This window comes from Diuraphis noxia, unplaced genomic scaffold, assembly GCF_037042655.1.
Source record: "Diuraphis noxia isolate RWA-SAM2 unplaced genomic scaffold, SU_Dnox_SAM2 contig0004, whole genome shotgun sequence".
NCBI lineage: Eukaryota > Metazoa > Arthropoda > Insecta > Hemiptera > Aphididae > Diuraphis > Diuraphis noxia.
In genome coordinates, this window is record NW_028301714.1 from 5969921 (window position 1) to 5994395 (window position 24475).

The following is a 24475-nucleotide window of genomic DNA, read 5'->3' on the forward strand; positions in this document are numbered from 1 at the left end:
ATAAAAAAATATGTGAAAAAAGGACGTTGCATCAACGTAATCGTTCTATTTACTTAATCTATACATTTACAACTTACTTGATAATTTGATTGACAAAAAAATATAATTTCATAAAATAAGACCGATTTTAATTCAGAAACAGTTAAAAATCCAAACAAGTCTCAAAAATCCAAAAAAAGCACTAAAAATTAAACAAATCATTTTTATTTCATTCATAAACAATCCAAAGTTAATAATGTATTTTCTATTTTTTTATTACAATATTATCTAAATTAAAAAAGAAGTACCTATATTTTAATTTATATTTAATATACTTTTTTTAAGTTAAAATTTTATTTTGCGGGCTTTGAGCTCAGCTTAAACAATGGTTAAATATTAAATGACTATATAATATATATAATATATATTTCATAAAATGTTATTTTACAATATTAATTAATATAAAATAAGTATTTCTACTAAAATTTCAAAAATTACAAATAAATTTCAACGGGCCCACCGGCCCTTAAATTATTCGGGCCCCTGTACTCAAGGTCCATCAGACCCCCTTGTGGGGGGCTCTGTATACCGGTATGAAAATTGGCAACAACGCTTAAAACTTCGTACGCAATCGTGTAGTTAAAAAACAGGTAAAATCGTACGGACTCGTGTTGCTTAAAAAGGTATCGCCGATAACGAACGTACGCAATCGTGTTTTACCCGTATTTTTATTTTATTTTTCAACTGCTATTGTAAAAATATTTAAATTTTCAAATCTTAGTATAAAAGGAACATTTTTTATGAATTTCTAGCATAAAATAATTTATGAATTTTCGTGATTTTTACGTATGTTGTCAAAATTCAAACTTTGAATGCTTGTAAAAAAAATTTTGACTGTGTATTTCTTTTATTTTTCAACTGCTATTGTAACAATATGTCAGGAGCCTTGTATTCAATTTTCAAGCTTTTCTACCCAACAATTAATAAATTTTTATCGATATTAATTTTTAAAAAACTAATAATCATCGAAAATTCCATATGCCTATAAATAGTTCAACTAAGTGGATAGAATATACTTTTATAAACATTCGGTGAAAATTACATGTATCTATGGTCGTTTGTTTTAAACTCTTTTAAAGTTACATCAAAAACCAAAATAGATTCTGTCGAAAACTGATTGTGCGTAAAATTTCCCGTTTTCCCCTTAATTTTTAGTTTGTTTATCCCGATTATTTAAAAAAAATATTCTACTTTTGACCCTGAAAAAAAATAATAAAAACACACACATCATGGTAAAATCAATACATTCATCGCTCCGCTCAGAATCTAAAATATTAGGTTAACTGTAAAAATGTAGGTATATCTAAATGCAAAACTATATCATCAAGAAAAATAACAGAAATGTTTGTATTAGGTATTTTAGTATTAGTAAGTAATTAGATTATATTTATTTTAGGTTACAACTTAGTGAGAAGTCTACTTGATGTTAATTTTCTTTCATTTCAGATTCTGAGCAAAGCGATGAATATATTTTGAACTTAATTCAACATTGTTGAAATGTTCCAAATTTTATAATTTGTTTGTTAAAGACTAAAAATAATGAAATAAAATAATAATAACAATTTACTGAATACGTATACTTGATTGAAAGATCGTTGCATTTCTGCACATAGCATTATAGCAATCAATAAAGATATATCTATATATAAATTATTAATCTATATTATTAGATAAAGATTCATCTAAAAAGGAATATGTATTACGCATTCATATAGATTACCCTAATTAAATTTTTGGAGCATATCTGATATTAAGTTTTTATATATTTTAGCATTTAAAAATAGAAATAGAGATTCAATATTACCATACTTTACATATTTTGACTTTTTGAATAAAATTTGTACACAAATACGATGTGATTTCTATCTTGCATTAAATTATTCTTTAGTCTTTATTTGACGACATTTAATGTGGGCGTCATCTACCTGCAGAAGCATCAAAACTGCTGATGATTATTGTTATATTATTCTGTGTAGCGGTATACACATTCAGGGGCGTCATTTCAGTTTTTTTTTCGGGTGTGTGAAGTTTCAAGCAGGCCATTTTGAAATTTCACCAGGCCATATAAAAATATATATATACATACGTATATGTATATTATTCTGCATTAAATTATTTCCATACATTATAGACCGGTTATTACAATTTGATTTTAATCATATAAATAATTGTGCATTCGTGGCTCGTGCATTATTTTAGGCTTCAGCAAGGCGCAGGCCAATTGTAACATTCTAAATGTAAGGGGTGCAACCGCACGCCATGCCACCCCCCAAATGACGGCACTGTACACATTAAAAGTTTATTTCCCAAACTATTTTTCGGAATTTACTATACAATTTTGATATTTAAAACTGAAAAACATGATTTTTGAAAAAATCGAGCATTTGGAAGTTTTTGAATCATTAAAAATTGAGTTTGAACGATTTTCATGAAATCTTTATGTAAACAAGCTAGGTAAATATTACTTATTAGTAAGTTATTACATTAAATTAAATTTTTTTTCAAATTAGTGCGCACAACTGTTGAATTTATGAGGTTCGCATAAAATTCGATGGCAAATCTCGAACAAATTCAATGAATTCCAAAACTGAATTATTTCCCTAAAATACGCGCTTTTGAGTTAAAAATATCAAAAATTTATATTTTATAAACTATATGCATCATAATTTGTGAACAGTACCTATTATAAACATTTTTATATCATCTAAGTTTGTGATTTTTAATAAACACTTAAAAAACTGACGAAACAACTGTTAGTTACAATTGCCAATAATAATAGAAAAAATAGAAACTATATTGGAATTTGAAATTAATAAGTTTCAATAAAAAATTGGCATGATTAATATTATATCGGAATGATAAAACTTGACATAACCACAAAAACCATTATGGTAACCATGGTGGCTCTAATTCCTTGCATACAAGGTGTTATCTGTTATCTATGAGTCGAGTATTACCCATAGAGTAAGGTATTAACACCATAGACATATTTAAACATGTTTATATTACCACAGAATAACCAGAATGGACACTCGCTGAGCACTCAAAAATCGGGAACATACTATTCAATTTGGTGGAATATCAGTGTATCCATTCCATGTATATTGCAATTTACGACTGTGGTAATACCTGCGGTATTTGCTTAACCCACTGATTTTACCGGCCGAATTCCGTGGTTTAACCTTAGCAGTTACTGTAGTTAGTTTAACTGCTGTAAAACGCGATTTTAATATTTAATGAAGACATTTATTAGAATTTATAACTCATAATAGTTATTACTCAACGAATGTAATTCGGAATTGTGTAGACTGTCACAGTGTCACTTCACCGTTCATCATTCTATCTAATCAGTGTTCAGTTGTTCAGTAATCACCTGGATAATTTTCCACAATAATATTATTCTATGGATTATGGAATGTATTTATGTATGTCCGTATTCTATTTTATTGGTTGTTAATTTTGTCTTGAAACCGAAATCCGACTTCTATTTTTTTTTTATAGGAATTATATAATAATATCGTAACCGTCAAAACCAAGGTCGTTCAATGACCAATCACAAATCTACCTCCATAAAACAAATTTTTAATTTACTGATACTGGCCACTACTGTACCATAATAGTAGTAATCTGGTAAGAGCGATTCGCTCAAACAACTTGCTAAAAACAGACTTTTGTTGACCGTTGACATTTATCATTTTTGCAGTGTTTAATATATTTAACGTACGCAGATGCTATTTCCATTTGTAATTCACTATAACGATAATAATTTTTGATGATATATTATCATACTGTGGCAATCAAATCGTCTGTAGACTGTAAGCAGTAAGCACTTGTACCTTCCCTGTCTGTATTGCTCATCCGGCGGTACATCTCTGTCGGCCAGTGGTATTCATCATCGTCGTGGTACAAGACAATCATTGAGGTATGTAAGTAATATCATATTATAATTGCCTAGAATTCCAGGTAGCTACGCAACATTCTATTCAACCCTTACACTTGTGGTAAACATTTTTAACCAATAACCATGATGCACGGCATCAAATTCTGTACCTACTCGCCCTTTAACCCCTTAATATATTTCATTATTTAACATGATTACCTATTATGTTAATATTTTAATTTTTGTTTTATGTTATCAGTTATAATATATTCAATCACCCCACCTCCCCCCAAAAAATGTCCACCATAATGCTTAGGAGTCAAAGATCCCGTTTGCCTCATCACTGTACTTAGATGCCATTAGGTTTTTACCGTACCATGATTTAATGTTTGATAAAACTATTTTTAACCTATTATTTATATTATATTATATATAAAAGTACTTTTTATAAATTTTATTTTTTTAAGATTGCAATTCAACGCTTGAAGTGAGATTTAAACGAAAATAAATGTGCAATACCAGAGAGGTGAATACTGTATAGCTAGTTTGGTTGCTCAACATTTCAACAAAAACTTCAATGTAAGATATTTATAAAAAAAACATATATTATTAGTAGTTTATGTTATATTAATTAGCTCTCCCGTCTAAACCATAAATTTGTGATTTTAATAAATTTATTTGTATAAGCGGTTTAAAATTGGCTAATGGATTTGCAGAGTAATTTGGAACAGACAAATCATTGAAAATTTCAGTATCACCTTGAAGTATATTGAAATTTATTTTAAAAACCATTAGTCCAATATTTTTATCAAAACATTTTAAAATTTTGTTTTAATTATTGTACTATTTGCGCTTGTAAGAAATTCATTGATAGAATTTTCCACTTGTTTTAAAATGTTTAACGAGTCTACAAGTGATAAATTTAAATTTTTCAGCTTTTTGAAGGTTTAATTTAAGCAAAATCATACATCAAACATAATTTATTTACAATTTTTAATGTTTTTTGCTTCAACATCCAAGTTTTTTTATTAAAATATGTATGAATATCATAATATGCAAAAAATAATTCTATGAACAGTTATCTACTTTCTCTCTTTTTAAAATTTTAATAAATAATAACATTGAACAATTATAATATATTTATATTGATCATTCTGGATTTAAATGTAACTTCACTTATTAATTAGGTAGATTCATCATACGTTTAAACAAATATTTTAATGCACCCTTAAATAAACATGTAATAGTATAGTACTAATAGTTATTTACTTCAACTGTTTTTTTAGGGCAAATGCAAATATGAATTCTATTGATGAACATCAAATATTTACAATATCTGATAGTGATGATGATGACTCTATCATCATAACTGAAACGTCAAAAACACAAACTGAAAATGAAAATATTATTATTGATTTGATTGATTCAGATGATGATACCCAAAACTTCAGTGTAAAATATAAGCCAGGTCCAAAATCAAAAACAAAAAGTGTTTCTATACCGGATATCACAATCAATGATAATGATAATGTATTGCCAATTAATACAGAAGCCAGCAAATCTTTAAATAATGGAAAATGTTTATCCACAACTGTTCGTAAACGGAAACCTGGCCCAAAATCAAAGACAATGTTTGTTGATGATATAGTTTCTGAAAATAACGAAACTGTTGAGAAAAAAAAGCGTTTAAACGAGTGTGATGATATTAATAACAAAGAGTCGAATTCAAAAAATGTATTAAATGATAATTCTGTAAAAAAAAATTAGAAGTTCCTGAAAAGTATAATCATAATTTTCTCCTCAAGTCTTCAAATTTAAATTATCCACCATCTTATCTTTCAATACCACCTCATAATAACCAACCTTCATGAAAAAACATGCCACCAATACCTAATATGACAGTCAAAACTTCAGAAACTAAAGTGAGATTAACTTGGAACTTAAATACGAAAAAATAGGTGTTATAAAAGCAGATAATATATTTTGTCTATAGCTTGTGAACTAAAAGTTTTTGATTTTTATCATTTTGCTCTGATAATTATGGATGTCCAAAACGGACGAGCACCTTTTGCTCTACAACTAAGATTTAGATTATATATTTGTAATAAGTATTTTTTGTTTATTTTTCATTGTAACTGAATTATAAGCCAATGGGTTAAATATTGTAAAATTATAATTTTAAAGAGTTGATAAATCTTTCTTTTTTTTTTTTAACAATAAAGTATGCCACTTGTCACTTATTGAATTTTTTCTATTGTAAAATTTTGTCAGTTCATATTTATGGTTCATATATATAAGTACTAGATTCAATATTACATATACTTTATATTTTTGTAATAGGTTTTTTAAAACCATTTTTAGGACTATTGTAATGTAACATTTTAATACGGTTGAAAATACACTGAATTTATAATTTAATATATCAATATTTTCAAAAAAGTTATTCTCATAATTTATTTATAATTACAGGAAGCTACTTAAGTAGTTCCGAAAACCTCAAGCTTAAAAATATGGAAAAATCAGATCTTGATTAAATGCATAATTTAAGAAAAAAGTGAGACCGTGCTTATGATCATCAGGCACAGAATGATAATCAAATTTAAGCTGGATAAATATATCAAGAGAGTCACCAACTGAAACTGCAAAATCAGTAATAATACATGGGTTATTAGGGTATTATAAAATATTGATTTAAACAATTTGAGTTACTTTTCATTTTTCAATTCAGGTTTTAAAAACAAATGTTTGACAATTTCATAAAACATGAACTACTTTTTTCAGGCAAATTTGAATATAGTTAAAAAAATATAAATATACATAACAACTATATAACATTTTAATAATATTAATGGATAGAATCATTGAAATAATTATTTAATTATTTTGTGGTTATTAGACAAAAAGATTCTATTGTTTGTTCTTTTTTTTAGGACGGTCACTAATGATATATTTGGTTGATGCCCTTCATACTCACTTTATTTTAAAAATAGAACTCAATAGAAAACATGTTGAAAACAGTAATTTAAAAAGAGAAACTTTTAGAAATTACTTTATTGTAGCATATCTCAATTTGGACGAAAACAATTAGAAGAAACAGAAATTGTTTTATTTGTCCTTTGTATATATTATTATTCACCTAAAAAATTTTATTTAGATCTATTCCCTTTTTACCAATTTGAGTATGTCTACCAACTCAAACCTGTAATTCAGTGAGTATTCAAAAGTGGTATTTTTACTTAAGAGGACGCTATACCCGCATATGTTGTCTCCGTCTTACAAGTGTGTAACATACCAAATTTTATGATCAGCAGATCACGTTTAGCTCCGTTAGTTTAAAATTTAGAGTAAAATGGCCTCTTACAAAAATTAAAGGTAACATTATTATCGAGGGCATGACGTAGGCTTTTTATTATATTTTAATTTTAAAGTGAGTTATGAGTATTTTAAGATATACAAACAATTTACAATTTTAAAACACACATAACTCACTTTAAAATTAAAATATAATAAAAAGCATACGTCATGCCCTCGATAATAATGTTACCTTTAATTTTTGTAAGAGGTCAATTTACTCTAAATTTTAAACTAACGGAGCTAAACATGATCTGCTGAGCATACAAATTGTTATGTTACGCACTTGTAAGATGGAGACAACGCATGCGGATGTAGCGTCCTCTTAAGTATCATTCAATAAATTAATTGCTAGAGCAGCATATTATACAGCCACACTAGTTAGATTTTTAATGACTTATAAAAACACTTTAAATTAAGAGTTAAAAGAGGTAAAAACTTAACATCAAATGCTTCAAATATTAAATCAGTAATTCATGTGAACGCAATAATAACCTTACTAAAGCCAACTGTGAAAAAGATGGGTACTTCTGAGATTTTGGCTTTATTAAAATGCACAAAAACTTAAAAACTATTACACTCAGTGGCATATCAAAAGGGATACGAGGGTTCTACCCCTCCCCCCCCAACAAAGTTAAATTGTAAAAACATTTTCATTAATAAATTATTTACAGATACATTTTTCAAAATTTATTTCTGCATCCCCCCCGAAAAAATTTCTATATGTGCCACTACTGATTATTTATTTATTCAAATATATGGACTAGATTCACTAGATAGATCATTTAAATTATATATGAGTAAAATAAATAGATAATATTGATGATTATTATAGTTCAACAAATATTGAGTATATTTTAATGAAAGATTAAACTGAAAATAGTGTAGCTAATGTAACAGATTGAGTTTGTAGACAAATGGATCATTATAAACCTTCATGAGCATGATTTGAGGGGGGGGGTTTCAAGGTTAGGATCAATAAGGTGTTTTATTACTAAAGTATCTATTAATTTATTTACCAAGTATAAATACCATTGGTAACCACAAAATAACTATAAATATGTACATTAAAAGTAAAAATAGTTAGACTAAAATAGTAATAATAGTGATATTTTCAACATTATATATATATGTACATATATATTATATACATGATGTTATATAATAAACTATACTGAATATTCACTGGATAAACAAAATAACCACTTTATCATCCTAAGTGATTCCCTAAGCTCAATCCCAAGTATTGCTAACTCACACAATCCCAATGACATATCAAAGAAAATACATATTGCCATCTCTGCCTACCATATGCCAAAAGAAATGCAGTCAAATTAATGTGAATTCTAGGCCACTCATTACTAAAGGCAACGAAAAATCTGACACGCTAGCTAAAAAAACAGCATCAACAGCCCCCTAAACGGCAATGTCGAAAACATATCCATTCAAGATGTAAAACGCAAAATAAAACTTATTTTAGCACAATCCTGGCAAAATGTATGGTCCACACAATAAACTTAACTTAATGAAATTAAGAAAACAACCCTACATTGACCACTCAGACCATAAAATATAAACCATCATTAACAGCCTCCGAATTGGTCACACCAGACTCACCCATGGTTACCTAATGTCCCAAGAGGAACCCCTCACACGCATCTCTTGTGGTGTCAATTTGTCAATCAAACATATAACCGAATGTAACACACACCGCAAAACAAGGGACAGCAACCAACTATCTGAAGATATATTTGAGAGCCTTGGACCTGCTAATCCCCAACATAATTTCATTCCTCAAACAAACTGGATTGGACAAATAATTTAGTCAGAATACTCAACCTTGTTTCTGTTTTTGTTTGTTTGTTTACGATTAGTCAACTGTTAATGTAATAAATAAATAACCTATACAAATATTCTAAAAATTTCTGACCCCCCCCCCCCCCCACACACACACACAAAAAAAGTTTTGTAGATTGGTAATGATTTGAAATGGCCTGCAAAAATGTTGACATCACCAACAGTAAAAAGTTGAAATGACACCTCTGCAACCGTGTATTGTAAAACTGACAATAAAAAATAAGGATATTAACAGAAAATTTAGTCTTAACACATACAATACATATAATATTATATGGATTCTATAGATTACCTAATTCATCCTTTTATCCAAACATCGGAGTTCACTAAACATGTTTTTGCACTCTTTCATTCAAACATTGAAAACTATATAAAGAATGTTATTTAAAAAAAGATTTTTAACAAGTAATAACCCATGTTTGTAAAAGTTATTGACCAAAGTATATCAGTATAATATATTATTATATATTTTGTTTATTATGCTATGACTCGGTACACAATTTTTAAACATCTTGCTATGTGCAGAAGTGGAACTTCTTAGGTTTAAAAAATTTTAAAAAGTAGTTCATGCACGAGTATAATGTTTAATAAAAATGATGTAATATTAGTTTTAAGCACTGCTGTTATAATTTTACATCATTAATTATTGTGGAAAAGTAAAATACAGGTTGTCCCAAAGAGATCTGACAAATGAAATAACTTTTGTTCTAATCAATATTTTTTAAAAATGTCTTTTAAATATAATCCATAGACACTTGCGCTACATTTTTAGAATAAATTTTTTATTTTTCAATACTGAAAATAAAAAACTTAAAAATTGATAATTTTTTTTCTTCGAAATATTCAATATAGCCAATTTGTAAATTTAATTTTCAGAAAAATGTATATGGTAATAACACTTATTTAAGTCAAAAGGCTGATTTTTCACAATTTTTTTAAATATCAATATTTTCGTTAGGTAAATTATAGTAATTTATAGTTTATACATCACATATTATTAAAATAAATACAATAAAAAAAATAGTGTCTATGAATTATATTTAAAAGAAATTTTTTTTAAATATTGATTAGAACAAAAGTTATTTCATTTGTCAGAATGTCAGATCTCTGTGAGACACCCTGTATATACTATGTAGGTAGGTAATATGTTTTGAATTGCAATTTACTAATACTTACTAAAAACATATAAACCCACTTATACTGTTTATTGTATTTGCCAATAGGATTAATACGCTATTGTAGGAATGCACAAGTATGTGAATACTCTATAATTTCTATAATATCGAAAACTTAAGCCCTAACCTAACCAATTACAAAAATATTAAGTATATTATGTAATATTGGATCTTGTATTTTTATAATTGAACTATAAATATCAACTGACAAAAGTTAACAATATAACAAATTCAACAAGTGTCAATTTGCATACTTTATTGTTAAAAATATAAATTCATCGTTAAATTATTCAGAAAAGAGATATATCAATTCTTTAAAATTATTATTTTACAATACATAACCAATTAGCTCATAACTTATTTATAGTAAAAAATTAACACAAAACAGATACAAACAATTAGATAATCTAAATCTTAGTTTTTTGTAGAGCAAAAGGTGCTCGTCTGTTGTGGACGTCTACCGCTCTCAGAGCAAAATGATAAATATATCCTAACTCAAACACTTCTAGTTCACAAGCCATAGGCAACAAATCTGCTTTTATTTCGCCTTTTTTTTTCCACATTGAAGATTTTGGAGGTGCATCTGTCTCTTGGCATACAAACAGTTCATACATTTTGATTTTTGCTGTCTGCCAAGTCAAATGTAAGTCCCATGTTAATGTCACTTTATTTCCTGAAGTTTTGATTGTCATATTAGGTATTGGTGGCACGTTTTTCCATGAAGGTTGATTATTATGAGGTGGGATTGAAGGATAAGGTGGTGGATACTTTAAACTTGAAGACTTGAGGAGAAAATTATGATTATACTTTTCAGGAACTTCTAATTTTTTTGCGGAATTACAATTTAACACATTTTTTGAATTTGACCCTTTGTTATTAATATCATCACACTCGTTTAAACGCTTTTTTTTCTCAACAGTTTCGTTATTTTCAGGAACTATATCATCAACAAACATTGTCTTTGATTTTGGGCCAGGTTTCCGTTTACGAACAGTTGTGGATAAACATTTTCCATTATTTAAAGATTTGCTGGCTTCTGTATTAATTGGCAATACATTATCATTATCATTGATTTTGAGATCCGGTATAGAAACACTTGTTGATTTTGATTTTGGGTCTGGATTAGATTTTACACTCAAGTTTTGGGTATCATCATCTGAATCAATCAAATCAATAACATTTTCATTTTCAGTTTGTGTTTTTGACGTTTCAATTATGATGATAGAGTCATCATCATCACTATCAGATATTGTAAATATTTGAAGTTCATCATTAGAATTCATATGTGCATTGGCCCTAAAAAAATAGTTGAAGTAAATAAATATTAGCTACTATAGTATAACATGTTTATTTTAGGGTGCATTAAAATATTTGTTTAAACGTATGATAAACCTACCTAATTAATAAGTGAAGTTACATTTAAATCCAGAATGATCAATATAAATATATGATTGCTCAATATTATTATTTATTAAAATTTTAAAAATTGAGAAAGTAGATAACTGTTTATAAGATTATTTTTTGCGTATTATCCTGCATATTTTAATAGAAAACTTGGAAGTTGAAGCAAAAAGCATTAAGAATTGTAAATAAATTAAAGCATCAAAAAGCTTGAAAATTCAAATTTATCACTTGTAGACTCGTTAAACAATTTAAAACAAGTGGAAAATTCTTATCAAAGAACTTTTTACAATCACAAATAGTACAATAATTAAAACAAAATTTTAAAATGTTTTTAATAAAAATAGTGGAATAATGGTTTTTAAAAGAAATTCAAAAATCCTTTGAGATGATATTGGTATTTTCAACGATTTGTCTGTTTCAAATTATGAGGCAGATCTATTAGCCAATTTTCAACAAGTTTTACAAATATATTTATTAAAACCATAAATATATGGCTTAGCTGGGAGAGCTAATTTATATAATATAAATTAATACTAATATATGTTTTTTATACATAATATCTTACATTGGTGTTTTTGTTGAAATGTTTACATATTGAGAAACTGAAGCAGCCATACACCTCTCTGGTTGTGCACGTCTATTGTCTTTTAAATCTCTCTTCAAACGTTGAAGAACAGAATGAAGTAATATTGCTTGTCGCTCCAAATCTTTAAATTTTAATCTCCAACTCTGAACATTTACCAATTCATTAAGGTCAATAATATCCTTCACATCAGTTTCTCTTTTCAAGATAAATTTAGTGATTTCTTTTTCAAGTATATTATTAAAAGTTGATAACGGAAGTTCAATTACACTTCCATCTAATTCGATAGAAATCTTAGGTTCATGTTCTATGTTGGGTTCTTCTGACACAGTGTCATTCATTTTTTTTCCTACAAATTACAAAAAAAAATAATATTAAATTAGCCAAGAAGAATACTAATGTAGAAAACAAATATGCATAAGTGTGCGCACAGGGGAGGCAGAAGAGGCACCTACCTCCCCTGCAAGATTTTCTGCGTCAACAAGATCTTATATTACCTTTACCTACCAATTTTTGATAACATTTAAATAATTATATGTATATGTTCAAATGTTCAATATTCATTATTGGTATACTGGTACCTACACTATGGAACATCAATAAAACATATTATATTTACCTATTTTAAAAGTTTTTCAAATTTATAAATTTTTTTTCATTACCTATATATTTTTAATTATTTTTTATTATAATTCCTTGATAAATAAAGATATTATTATTAGAAAGAACTTATTAAAAACTTTTTTGATAATTTTATGTTTAATCCAACTCTTAACCGCATAGAACAATATCATGATTTAATAGAACCATATACTTGATTTTGTGTGAGGATTAATTTAAATTATTGTTGCCTCACATCAAGGTCTTAACTGGGAAAAATAGGCGGGGTGGATTGGAGTCTGGATCTAAGGTTTTGCCTCCCCTGCCAAGAAGATCTGCGCATGCTTATGCAAATAAGTAATACGCTGCATGACAGTTAATAGTACTTAGATGGCTAGATAATGTTAAATGGGTAAATGTAGGTATGTATTTATATTGTGTTCCTGTGATAAAATGTAACCAAACCATACACTATTAAGCAGTGTTGTGTATGCCAACTAGTTAAATGCACACACACACAAATTAAATTAGACTATAAAAAAACAAAGACAATAAGAATCAATTTCGTAATAATAGACCAATGAAGCAAATGAGCTGTGGTAGGTATTTGTAAAAATATATTTAAGAACGTAAGCACCACGGTAACAGGGCAGTCTGTTTGTCTGGTACAAGACTGATGTTAGTGGTGTTTCATTTAGGAATCATTTTCTGTGTTCTTATTGAATAAATCATGTTTTTACACGAATAATAAATAGACATTCTAATAGTTTAAATTGTTAATTGTAATTTTTATTGAGTGCATTATCCAAAAAAGCAGGTATAGAACACCAGAGTATACAAGTACAAATATGTGTACCAATTTTATAATATTTCTAATTATGTAAGAGATTTAGGGATTTAGTTATCCGAAATATTCTGTAAATACAATTACTCCGCTGTCATAACACACTATTACACTAAATTTAGTTAATTGGTCACAAACATATTAACATTTATATAACATATTAAAATATATTATATTATCTGTAACAATAGTCATTTTCAAAGAGTTACGGGTAGGCTGAGCATATCACAATTCAATGGAAACTATGAGAATCAGAATAATCATGATGCGGCAAGAACCTAATGGCATATAAGTACAGTGACGAGCCGAATGTGATTTTTAGCCATTTTTCCTCGGCCGGGTGAGGTGATTGAAAATATTAGGTACAGAAATATGTGCAATGTGCATCATGGTTAAAAATGTTTACCACGCCACTGCCCAAGTGTAAGGATTGAATAGAATTTTGAGTAGCACTAGTAGCAGTATACAATGCACCATCCAGACAACGTTATAATATGATATTATTTATTTACCTCAAATCTCAATGATTGTTTTGGACCATACGATGACGAAAACCGATGGCCGACAGAGTTGTACCATAGAATACTATTAATAATACATTTAATATTTATTATTAATAATAATTTTTATAATATTATTCTATGGTTGTACCGCACTACCGCAGAATGACTATTATCCGATAACAGTGCATAGAGACGATTTCGACTGCCGCAATATGATAACATTTTATCAACAATTAACATCGTTATCGTGAATTACAGAGGAAATAACAACTTGCTGTGTACATTAAATACATTACGCGCCGCAGTCCGCAGACTAGTCTGTCCCAACTCTCAAGCAACTCATTAAAATTTATCCCTCGCAAGTCGTATTATCACAGAATACATAATATTATTTTATACGTCATATATTTCACATGTTCCGCGGTACTACTCTACGTTGGCGGGCGCCGGGCAGTACTTATTGACAAAATTGTTCTATGGAGGTAGATCGATGATTGGTCATCGAACGACCTTGGTTTTCACTGTTTCGAGATATAATTCCTAGAAGCCGGATTTCGGTTCCGCAGAAAAAAAAAATATGACCAATAAAATAGACCGGTCGAATATAATATGCATTCCAAATTCTATAAAATTATTGTGGAAAATTATCTACGGTTAGCCCGGTTAGGTTTGATAGAATGGTCAAGCGACAACCTGTTCAATCCTAAGATAACATATTCATTGAGTAATAAACTAACATCAACTATAAATTATTATATATATATATATTCATTAAATATTAATTACGTATTTTAAGCATATCATTCAATTTTGGGGTTCAACGAATTTGTTGCAAGATTTGCATAATGAATAAAATATACTCTGTTTGTTAAATAATGATTTTATCAAAATCGCTCAAAACTCCATTAGTAAAATTCAAAAATTTTAAATACTTGATTTTCTCTAAAATCATATTTTTTAGTTTTAAATATCAACTTTTTATAATAAATCCAAAAAATAGTTTTAATGTGCATATCGCTACACAGAATAATAATAATAATCAGCCGTTTTGATGCTTCTGGTAGATAACGCCCAGATTAAATGTCGTCAAATATAGACTAAAAAATCTTTTAATCAAAGAAATCACACCATATTATCAATATAGTGCTATACTTACAGCATTTCCATAACGAAAAAATAAGAAGGGCTACTTTTTCAATTGAATTTTTTATTATTTACCATTATCAAATCATCGACCAAGGTTACTATCAGGTGTATGTAATTTACTGAAAGCATATATTTATAACACCTCATATCATTTTATTACACATAAATATTATTTAACTAATAAATAGTCAAACATAAATTCAACAAGTAATCTCTTGTCTTTTATATTGATCAAAACCGACAACAAATATATTTTCATCTTTGATCATTAGATTTTACTTCTTATTTTATTTACAAAGGGTTTAGAAAACAAAAACAAAATATTTTTTAGTTTGGTTTATAATAAAACAATACATACGCTATCAACAAATTACAATAAGTGTTATGTAGGCAAGGTATTTCTTTATTGCCAAAAAAAGTAATCCAAGAAGTTGATTCAATCAATTACATTTTACTACTTTTAATGTATCTGCATTAAAAATCTAATGCATACCATATATTTTTACAGTATAATTTAAAAATTATAATATTGATATTTACATTGCATGTGATTTGTTTTAATATATCAATTAGGATAATATTCAACACTTTCATGTATGTTTTATGTTCTGATTTACATATTTCTACTAAAAATGTACAATATTATGTTATAATAGTTTTATAACGAAAGTGTAATCTAAATACACAAAACAATAAATAACAATAATTATAATGTTGTACTTAGCTTTGGGATTTTGATTTTTGAATTTTATATAAATACATCTTAGTTACAATAAAATATATGAGCTAAAAATGTCTGATAAAATAACAAATATAGGTGATTTAATGATTCCATTACAATTTATTTAGAACTATTCCAAAAAAATTGCAACTTATTTTTTTGTAGTAATCGTATGTTGTTTTAAATATATGGACAAAACTAAGTTAGCAAAAATAAAATATAATTTAAGACTTATACTAAAAACAAAAAAAAGGAAAGGAAAAACAACCGAGCACAAAAAAAAAAATAAGTGCAAATACAATACATCAATAATAATATTAAATTATTAAAAATACTCCAAATGAAAAGTTAATAAAATTGATCTTGAGATTTTACGTTAATATTATGATGGAGTATAAAGGTACTTAATGATATAAATACATTATTATTTAAACTAGTTACTCGGTATAGTTTTTTTTCTATAAAAAAAATTTCATTTGTTTTTCATATTACATAACATTTAATTTTTAAAATTATACTTTGTTGTTGCATACCTAGATATAGAAATATATATTGCATCAAGAAGGGTTATTTTTTATTTTTTCCTTGTTTACCAGATCCTCTGGGTGGTGTTACTGGTCTGCCTGATGACAATCCTCCATACATGTACTTTCGTTTGTCAGCCGGCTGGAATAAATATTTAGTTTAAAAAATCAATTACAATATTACGCATATAGTTTAAACTCGCATATAAATTAATGTACAATTATTATTTCAATACTCTTTTACATGTTAAAGTTAGTAATTATTTAGTTTTTAATTAACATGTTAAATGGAGGGTAAAAAAAAGTAATTTGCATAACTGTGTCAAGATCTCGAGATTGGTAACAAGGAGTACCAACATACATGAGCAGCAAATTTAGCTTTTGCCATTTTATCTGTGGACTGATTAACCTCATTGCTACTGGCGAAACTACTTGTCATACTCTATAGTTTAACTAGAAAGGTAAAGCTCAATTCAATTAGCACAGAGATTAATTTTTAAGTCAGTTAACTAAAAAATAGAATTGCCTAATTTTTTAGTTCCTCTGTACCAGTGAAATAATCCTGAGAACCACATCTATGAATTAATAATATATGCAGTTCATTTTAGATAACACCCCTGTGCAGAGTATACATAATTAATATTTTTAACACAATAATATATATAAACTGCTGAACTACAAATGCTTAAGCCACCAGGCCAATAATCAACATCACAATAAACAGTAAATTTAACTAACAAATATTTCTGAACATTCCTGTTTTGCTGGACACCCCTTTTTGTATGTTTTAATTAGTGTATTTAAGTATGCTGAAAACGATGGTGACTATGTTATTGTTCGTTAGAATTTAAAGTATTTTAGTGAACACTGCATGGTTATTCCATTTGACAAATGAAATCTAAAATATCTCTAGACCACTTTAAACAAACTAAAACCACTTTAATGGGTCTCAGAATTCAAATACCTGTAATTTCAAAATTAAGTCTTACTACCAACATCTGACTTTTTCATCGTTTTTAAAATCCTTAATTACAACAAATATTCAAAATATTTAAAATAAAAATGTACCAATATCTGTTTAATTTTCTTGCAATGAATAACAACATTTAACACTAATCATGCTAATTTTATAGAAAAATTTAGTAATACCAGGTTTTAGCCAGAACTCTGTGTGAATACATGTTATTAAATATATAAATTAATAAAAAAAGGTAGGAATTGGCATTCGCAAAGATGACTTGGAACTTCTGCTCTATTATAATTCGTGCAGTTAAAAATTAAGTCAATATAAGACAATAAATATGAACAGCTATAGGAAAAGGTTTGTAATATTGCCCATTCAAACTTACGAATTAGACAACGGAAAAGATGCATTAGCATCATAGAATTTTATGCGTCTCCAGTATTTGAATCTATCAGTCTTTAAAACAAATAAAACAAGTTTAGGCATTAATTTTAATTTAAACTCTCATATAATTTAACATCAGTTAAAAACAAAACATTTAAAATGTATTTAACTATCCAATCTTCCTAAATTTTTACATCATCTGAAATTGGTGATATAAATTGCACAAGATTACTAAAACAAGTATTCAAATAACTAGTTCATATCAACTTAAAAACCCAAAGTAATATAATTTATTGAATTAAATATTTTACTTTACATACATATACCTAATTAATTGGTGTATTATCAATTAAAAAAAATATTCAAACCAAACTCACCCTAACACAGCTATGTCTTTTAATTAAGTTAACATTTAATTATAAAAATAATTAATAGTAAAAAAAAATATTGTAATAAGCTCCAACATCTAGAAATTAATTTAAAAATCATACCTTTAAAATCTGGAATGAGCACATTAGAGTTTCGTCTACAGACATCATTGCTCCAGCATTGTCAAACTCTCCACAATAATTTGGTGCAGAAAATAAAGTGACCAATTGACGCTTTGCAAAGAATTCATAACCATCTTCTACAACCTAAGAATAAAATAACAAAATAAATTAACAATATTGATGTAATTGTTAAAATATTTACAAACCTGGTGAGCCCTACATATGAGATCAAAATCATGTTTATGCAAAAATTTTGTCACAACCTCAGCACCAAATGTAAATGATACACCTCTATCATTTTCTCCCCAGCCCATTGTATCCTTTAAAAAATTATAGTCAAGTATTATAAATATTATAAGTATAAATAATTAAATATTACTTTATCAGGATCAGACCAAAGCAAGTCGCATAAGAGTCCTTGATCAGGGACATCTGTTGGCCTCATAATCCTCCTGATTTGTTCCATTGATTGCAAATCAGGACTAAGACCACCGTGACAACAAAAAATCTTTTCGTCAACAATTGCTGCCACAGGCAAACAATTAAAACAGTCCGTAAATATTTTCCAAAGTTTTATGTTATACCGCCGTTTACCTAAAAATGATATAAATAAATGATTGCATAAAGGGGTTTAAATTGTTTAAAAGAATACTTACATTCATCATAAAACCCATATATTCTGTTTATACTAGCGCATTCGTGATTGCCACGTAATAGGAAGAAATTTTCGGGATATTTTATTTTATATGCCAACAACAGACATATTGTCTCCAGAGACTGTTTGCCACGATCAACATAATCACCCAAGAACAAGTAGTTAGACTCAGGTGGAAAACTGCCATACTCAAATAAACGTAGTAAGTCATAGTATTGACCGTGAATATCCCCTACAAAAGAAAAAAAATTCACTATAGATTAAGAAAATTAAAAGCTATATATATATATATTCATATAGTATAAATATAGTTGCAGGTTAAGTAAACTAATTTTTAATTTTAAACAACTGTATATTTAGTTTATAGTTTTATCTTTTTCAAAGCATCTTCATCAGTGTTTTCAAAAATTGTATCATGAATTTTACAAACATTACTTAATACAATATTATTTAAGTCGTATCTGCATAAATCATAATCAGTGACTACTTTATAATTGATAAGACTTATTACAACATTTTCTACTTTAAGAATTTATACCATTAGTATATTTCCTTTACCTTCCTATACTTTGATTCCATGTACAATCCTAAGAATTTATATGAAATTTTATCATATTTTCCACTAATTCTTATTTTAAAAATAATGTTATACACTCTATAGTGAATATTAGTCAAAAATAAAACCTTTAGAGTAATAACAATAATTCTTTTTAAACTAATAATTCAATACTTATAAAGTTTCTTCGGGATTAAAGCATTGTTATTGATAAATTATGGAAATAATAGATACTCTATCACTTATTTAAATGAATGAGATTTTAAAATAATGTTAGCCTTTGTTAAATACTAAAAATATAACTACATTCCGGGTTACATTCTATACCTTTAAATGATACTTTTTGTTCAAAATATAAGGTATGATATGTATTTATTTCAATTTAATAATAACTATACATTTTGATCAACCGCATTGTTATTGGATGCCCAAAATACGCTTAACACAGACAATTTTCAACATCCCTCAGACTTTTATCAGAAAAAATTTACATTTTCATTAATTAACTTAACCACAAATTGTAAATATCTTAAAAGACTACATTTCTGTTCATACCTATTTGTTACAATTTTAAGCTAATAACTACAAGATATTAAAGCCTTAATCTTCTTCTTCTAATAATAATAATACAGTAGGGTCTCGATAATCCGAACGAGGTTAGGGAAAGGGGTTGTTCGGATTAGCGATTTATCCGGATTACCTATGGCTTAAAAAAACCATAAATTTTATTGTAATTTAAGATATGAAATTTTATTTTTATTTGTATTAATCGTGTAAAAGCTCGTTATTTCAAAAGACAATGAATATATATATAAATATAATATAATTATTAAGAGTATAATTATGAACTTTAATATTTAAAATATCGATTTTTTTTTTTTTTTTTTGTTCATTGATTCCCATTATGGATTGGTATGCCTTGTATAATTGAAAAAATTGTATTACCGGAAAATATTATTTATAAATACATACATATGTGCATATTATGACGATAAGATAATTCTCAAGCCCGTTCGGATTACCGCGTCTTTCGGATTAGCCTGTGTTCGGATTATCGAGACCCAACTGTAATTAACTATTGTGTTGATACACAAAAGTTTAAGAGAAAAGAATGGAGGATGAAAAAACTTATCAATATTCATATAAGAATTAATAGATTCAAAATATTATTCATAACATATAACTAGTTAGCAAGTTCATTGATTAAATTGGAATATTTCAGATTAACAACCACAATACCTACTGTTATTTTAAATTAAATACAGTGAAAACTGTCTAAAGCGGACCCTGAATAAAACGGAAAACTATCAAATACGGAATTTTTCTATGGTCCCCGCACGTACCTATAGTTTTACGTAGACGCTCAACCTCAATAAAACGGAACCTTCAAAACGCGGAAACGGAACGATTTTGTAAGTCCCATGCAAGTAAAAACCTTGCATAAACCGGAAAAATGACACGCGCATGTCAAACCTAAACCAAAAATAAGGTATAAAATATAGATATGCCGATATGCGTATGTACAATGTACATCGTTAAATAGTGATAGATAAAGAAGATAAAATTGTTCATATGTACATTATATGTACATACAATGCATATTATCGCATCTTAAACGATATGAAATGTCTTCTTTGTAACTGTGAAACAGTCGTACGTACACTTTTTATTTTATTTTATCTTCCGTTCATCGTATTAAATATTAAAATGCCAAAATATAAGTGTCTTTCATTAAATGAAAAATATCAACTGATCGATATGAGTACAAAAGGACATTCAGTAAGACAATTACAAAATATATTTAATTGTGGAAAAACTCAGGTTTACGATACTCTTAAAAATCAAAATAGAATTAAAGAAGAATGGTTAAAAGGTAATTTCATAATTTTATTTATTTTAACAATGTAATAAAGCTTCCAACGGTTGGTTATCTAGTTTTAAAAATAGACATAATATCGCGTGGAATCGAGTTTGTGGTGAGTCGAATGATGTAAATATTGATAGTGGAAATGAGTGGAAATCGAAAATATCTGAATACGTAAAAGATTATGATGCATGTAATATTTACAATTGTGATGAGACTGGACTTTTTTTTCGTGCGATTCCAAATAAAACATTAAAACTTAAAGGGGAGCAATGCAAAGGTGGAAAGTTATCTAAAGAAAGATTAACGGTGTTACTATGTGGTAATATGGTCGGAGATATGGAAAAGCCTCTAGTAATAGGAAAATCAGTTAAACCTAGATGTTTCAAAATTACCCGTAATTTGGTGTGCTAATAAAAAAGCTTGGATGACCGGATCGATAATGGAAAACTGGGTTTGATAAGAGAAAATAGAAAAATAATTTTATTCTTGGATAATGTGTCTTCCCATCCAAAACTTATTTTATCAAATTTAAAACTTGCTTGGTTCCCACCAAATACAACATCTTTAACTCAGCCTATGGACCAAGGTATAATTTATTGTGTTAAAATATATTACCGTCGTTTTCTCATGCAGTCTTTGATTGCAAATATTGATCAAATAAATAGTACTTCAGAAATTTCAAAAAAAATAACAGTTAAAATAATGTAAATGATTTTTTGATAATTGATACAAATTTGGTAATGGAGAGTCAAGAAATACATTCACAAAATGATTGTGAAAGTAATTCATCTGGCGACGAAGAAGAAGTAATGCATGATGAAGTCACAACAATTAATACATACAAAGAAGCATTAATTCAAATAAAAAATCTACATTGGTTTGCTATTGATCAACAAGATGATAATCTTCTTCAATTGGTTTCATCGATCAAACAACATACAGAACAAAAAATAGTAGCAACCGTAACAAAACAAAAAACACTTCATCATTTTTGGAAATGCTAAATGTTTATATGTAATATTTAATTGTCGTCTTATATGTAGTATGTAATATGTAATAAAAAACCTATACATGATTTTAGTTTAAATTTAATGAATTTTAAAGAATTATATTATGTATTTAAAACAATAAATTGAAAACTATTCTTTGGTATGTATTTCTTATTTATTTGAATTGAATAATCCGGAATTTTTCCGTTTTATTGAATAAAGCGGAATTTTTTGTTGGTCCGATGCGATTCCGCTTAAGACAGTTTTCACTGTATTTGAAATAAAAATGAGTTTAAGAACAAACAACACCATAATAACAGAAACTACAACTAGATTATACTTATTCAGTGGCATTGTAAAACATGATATCTAAATTAATATACAATGTGGTCATAAGCAGGCGAAGATTGGCTGGGATGCTACAGCATCCCTTGTCCTTAACTACATTTGACAAGATGTTTGATCCAAAATTTATTTTTAATTTATTATTGCAGAATAACTTATGAATGTTTGATGTAATCTGGTACCTATTGACGTTTTTGAGTATTTTCGATATATTATTAAAACAAAATTAAATATTTAAATAATCTACACATTTTTAATTGTTCCCAAACTTTTTCGTAATTGGCCCTAAAAATTATGAAGCATCCCATGCCCTTTCTTTTTACCAGTTTGCGCATAGCCCACCTAAGATATCTAAACAACACACCACGGAGTACAGTAAACAATGTATTAATTAATAACAAAATTAGTAATGGTAAATGTGCGTAAAAACTACATCCAATCTCAAGTACTCACCACATATTTTCAACGGCGCCTCGAGCTCTAACAGTATGGGTTGCGATAGGAAGATCTCCCTAGACTTGAGGCACAGGCCCCTGATTTCACCTTCAGATAGCTGAACGTTCTTGCCAGGTCTCGCACCGCGCACTGTTCAACAGTTACACAACAATTGTTACAAATGTGATCGTCATCGATCCCAGGGACTGACCGAAATAGGTACCCAGTGACGGACACGGACGGCGGAACCGCGTTCGTGTCACGGCCTACCGGCGGCTTACCTTCCAAAAGTCTCGATATTATGTTGTCGATGTTCAATTTGTCACTGTCTGTCATTGTTTCAGCGTGCGCGGCGTGTGGGTCGTGGTTATTGTCGTGTCGGAGTCCGTGGTCGTGATGATAGTCTTAGCCGCCGCCACAACACGATGCTTGATTATGTGATGATCGGGTGCGATGTCAAGCCGGCGTGCGAGGTGTTTGGGTGCGTGTGTATTGTGGACGGAGTCGCTGCGAGCTGCTCTGATGGCACGCGGATGTGCCTTGCAGGAAGCCGGATAAAATCAATAAAATAAAATATTTATTTGTTTACGTTATCGCGCTACCGACGAAAAGGGAACGCCGTCGTAGTCGTTCCGAGTATCTAAAGTGAAATGACTGAAATGGCGTAGTTCGGACGTTACGTCATCAACCATTTTTTTTCCTCTCTCACCACCCCTCCACCGCACCCGGTAATGTTTATTCTTCCACGACGGGTATCGAATACCGACCGTTTTTCAAATATCTTGCACGATTATCATGGTGGGGAACTGGGGTATGTCATCTGCGGCGGCAACGGCGTCTTGTTCCTACTTCTTTTTAACGAATATTTTGATTTTCTGTTCCAAAGAAAATAATAAGTAAAAGAAAAATCAAAAATAGGTGTATAAACAATATGATATATTGTGTGCCTGTGTGGATTTGTGTATAATTTATTGTAATTATTACTATACATAAATTATAAATAACATAATTATCATTTATCAGTAATTGACAATATTGTATTTTAAAAAAAACCCGATTTTGTGAATGGCGACTATTTTTGTTTAGATTTTACACCTTTGTTTAAGCTTTAAACAATGAAAGCTGCTTTGACCAATACCTAACCATTGTAATTCTTTTCTAC

General features: G+C 28.3%; 3 protein-coding genes across 3 annotated transcripts; 1 reads left to right on the top strand and 2 right to left on the bottom strand.

Moving 5' to 3' along the window:
• Nucleotides 1-3197: 3197 nt before the first annotated feature.
• Nucleotides 3198-6164, top strand: LOC107169369 (uncharacterized). Its single transcript, XM_089227385.1, has 4 exons — nt 3198-3464; nt 3541-3961; nt 4387-4498; nt 5206-6164. Coding segments are annotated over exons 3-4 (483 nt in total). The 5' UTR covers nt 3198-3464; nt 3541-3961; nt 4387-4496; the 3' UTR covers nt 5687-6164.
• Nucleotides 6165-10515: 4351 nt separating this feature from the next.
• Nucleotides 10516-14559, bottom strand: LOC107169367 (uncharacterized). The gene is made up of 3 exons (XM_089227532.1): nt 14246-14559; nt 12272-12638; nt 10516-11598 (listed from the first exon to the last, which is right to left on the bottom strand). Exons 2-3 carry the CDS (start codon nt 12628-12630, stop codon nt 10710-10712), a joined length of 1248 nt encoding a protein of 415 aa, XP_089083658.1. The 5' UTR covers nt 12631-12638; nt 14246-14559; the 3' UTR covers nt 10516-10709.
• Nucleotides 14560-15703: 1144 nt separating this feature from the next.
• LOC107169372 (serine/threonine-protein phosphatase PP1-gamma catalytic subunit B) lies at nt 15704-23976 on the bottom strand. Its single transcript, XM_089226140.1, has 7 exons — nt 23595-23976; nt 23332-23463; nt 19123-19353; nt 18846-19060; nt 18673-18786; nt 18467-18610; nt 15704-16769 (listed from the first exon to the last, which is right to left on the bottom strand). Exons 1-7 carry the CDS (start codon nt 23647-23649, stop codon nt 16671-16673), a joined length of 990 nt encoding a protein of 329 aa, XP_089082266.1. The 5' UTR covers nt 23650-23976; the 3' UTR covers nt 15704-16670.
• Between the last annotated feature and the right edge of the window lie 499 nt (nt 23977-24475).

What these genes read in the sequence shown, in the direction of transcription:
- LOC107169367 (XM_089227532.1), bottom strand. Translation starts at nt 12,630, where the DNA reads ATGAATGACACTGTGTCAGAAGAACCCAACATAGAACATGAACCTAAG. An exon ending in ATTTCAACAAAAACACCAAT is followed by an intron (nt 11,599 to 12,271) that starts GTAAGATATTAT and finishes CTATTTTTTTAG; the next exon opens with GGCCAATGCACATATGAATT.
- LOC107169372 (XM_089226140.1), bottom strand. Translation starts at nt 23,649, where the DNA reads ATGACAGACAGTGACAAATTGAACATCGACAACATAATATCGAGACTT. An exon ending in TTTGGTCTGATCCTGATAAA is followed by an intron (nt 18,787 to 18,845) that starts GTAATATTTAAT and finishes AATTTTTTAAAG; the next exon opens with GATACAATGGGCTGGGGAGA. An exon ending in GCTCATTCCAGATTTTAAAG is followed by an intron (nt 16,770 to 18,466) that starts GTATGATTTTTA and finishes TATTTATTCCAG; the next exon opens with CCGGCTGACAAACGAAAGTA.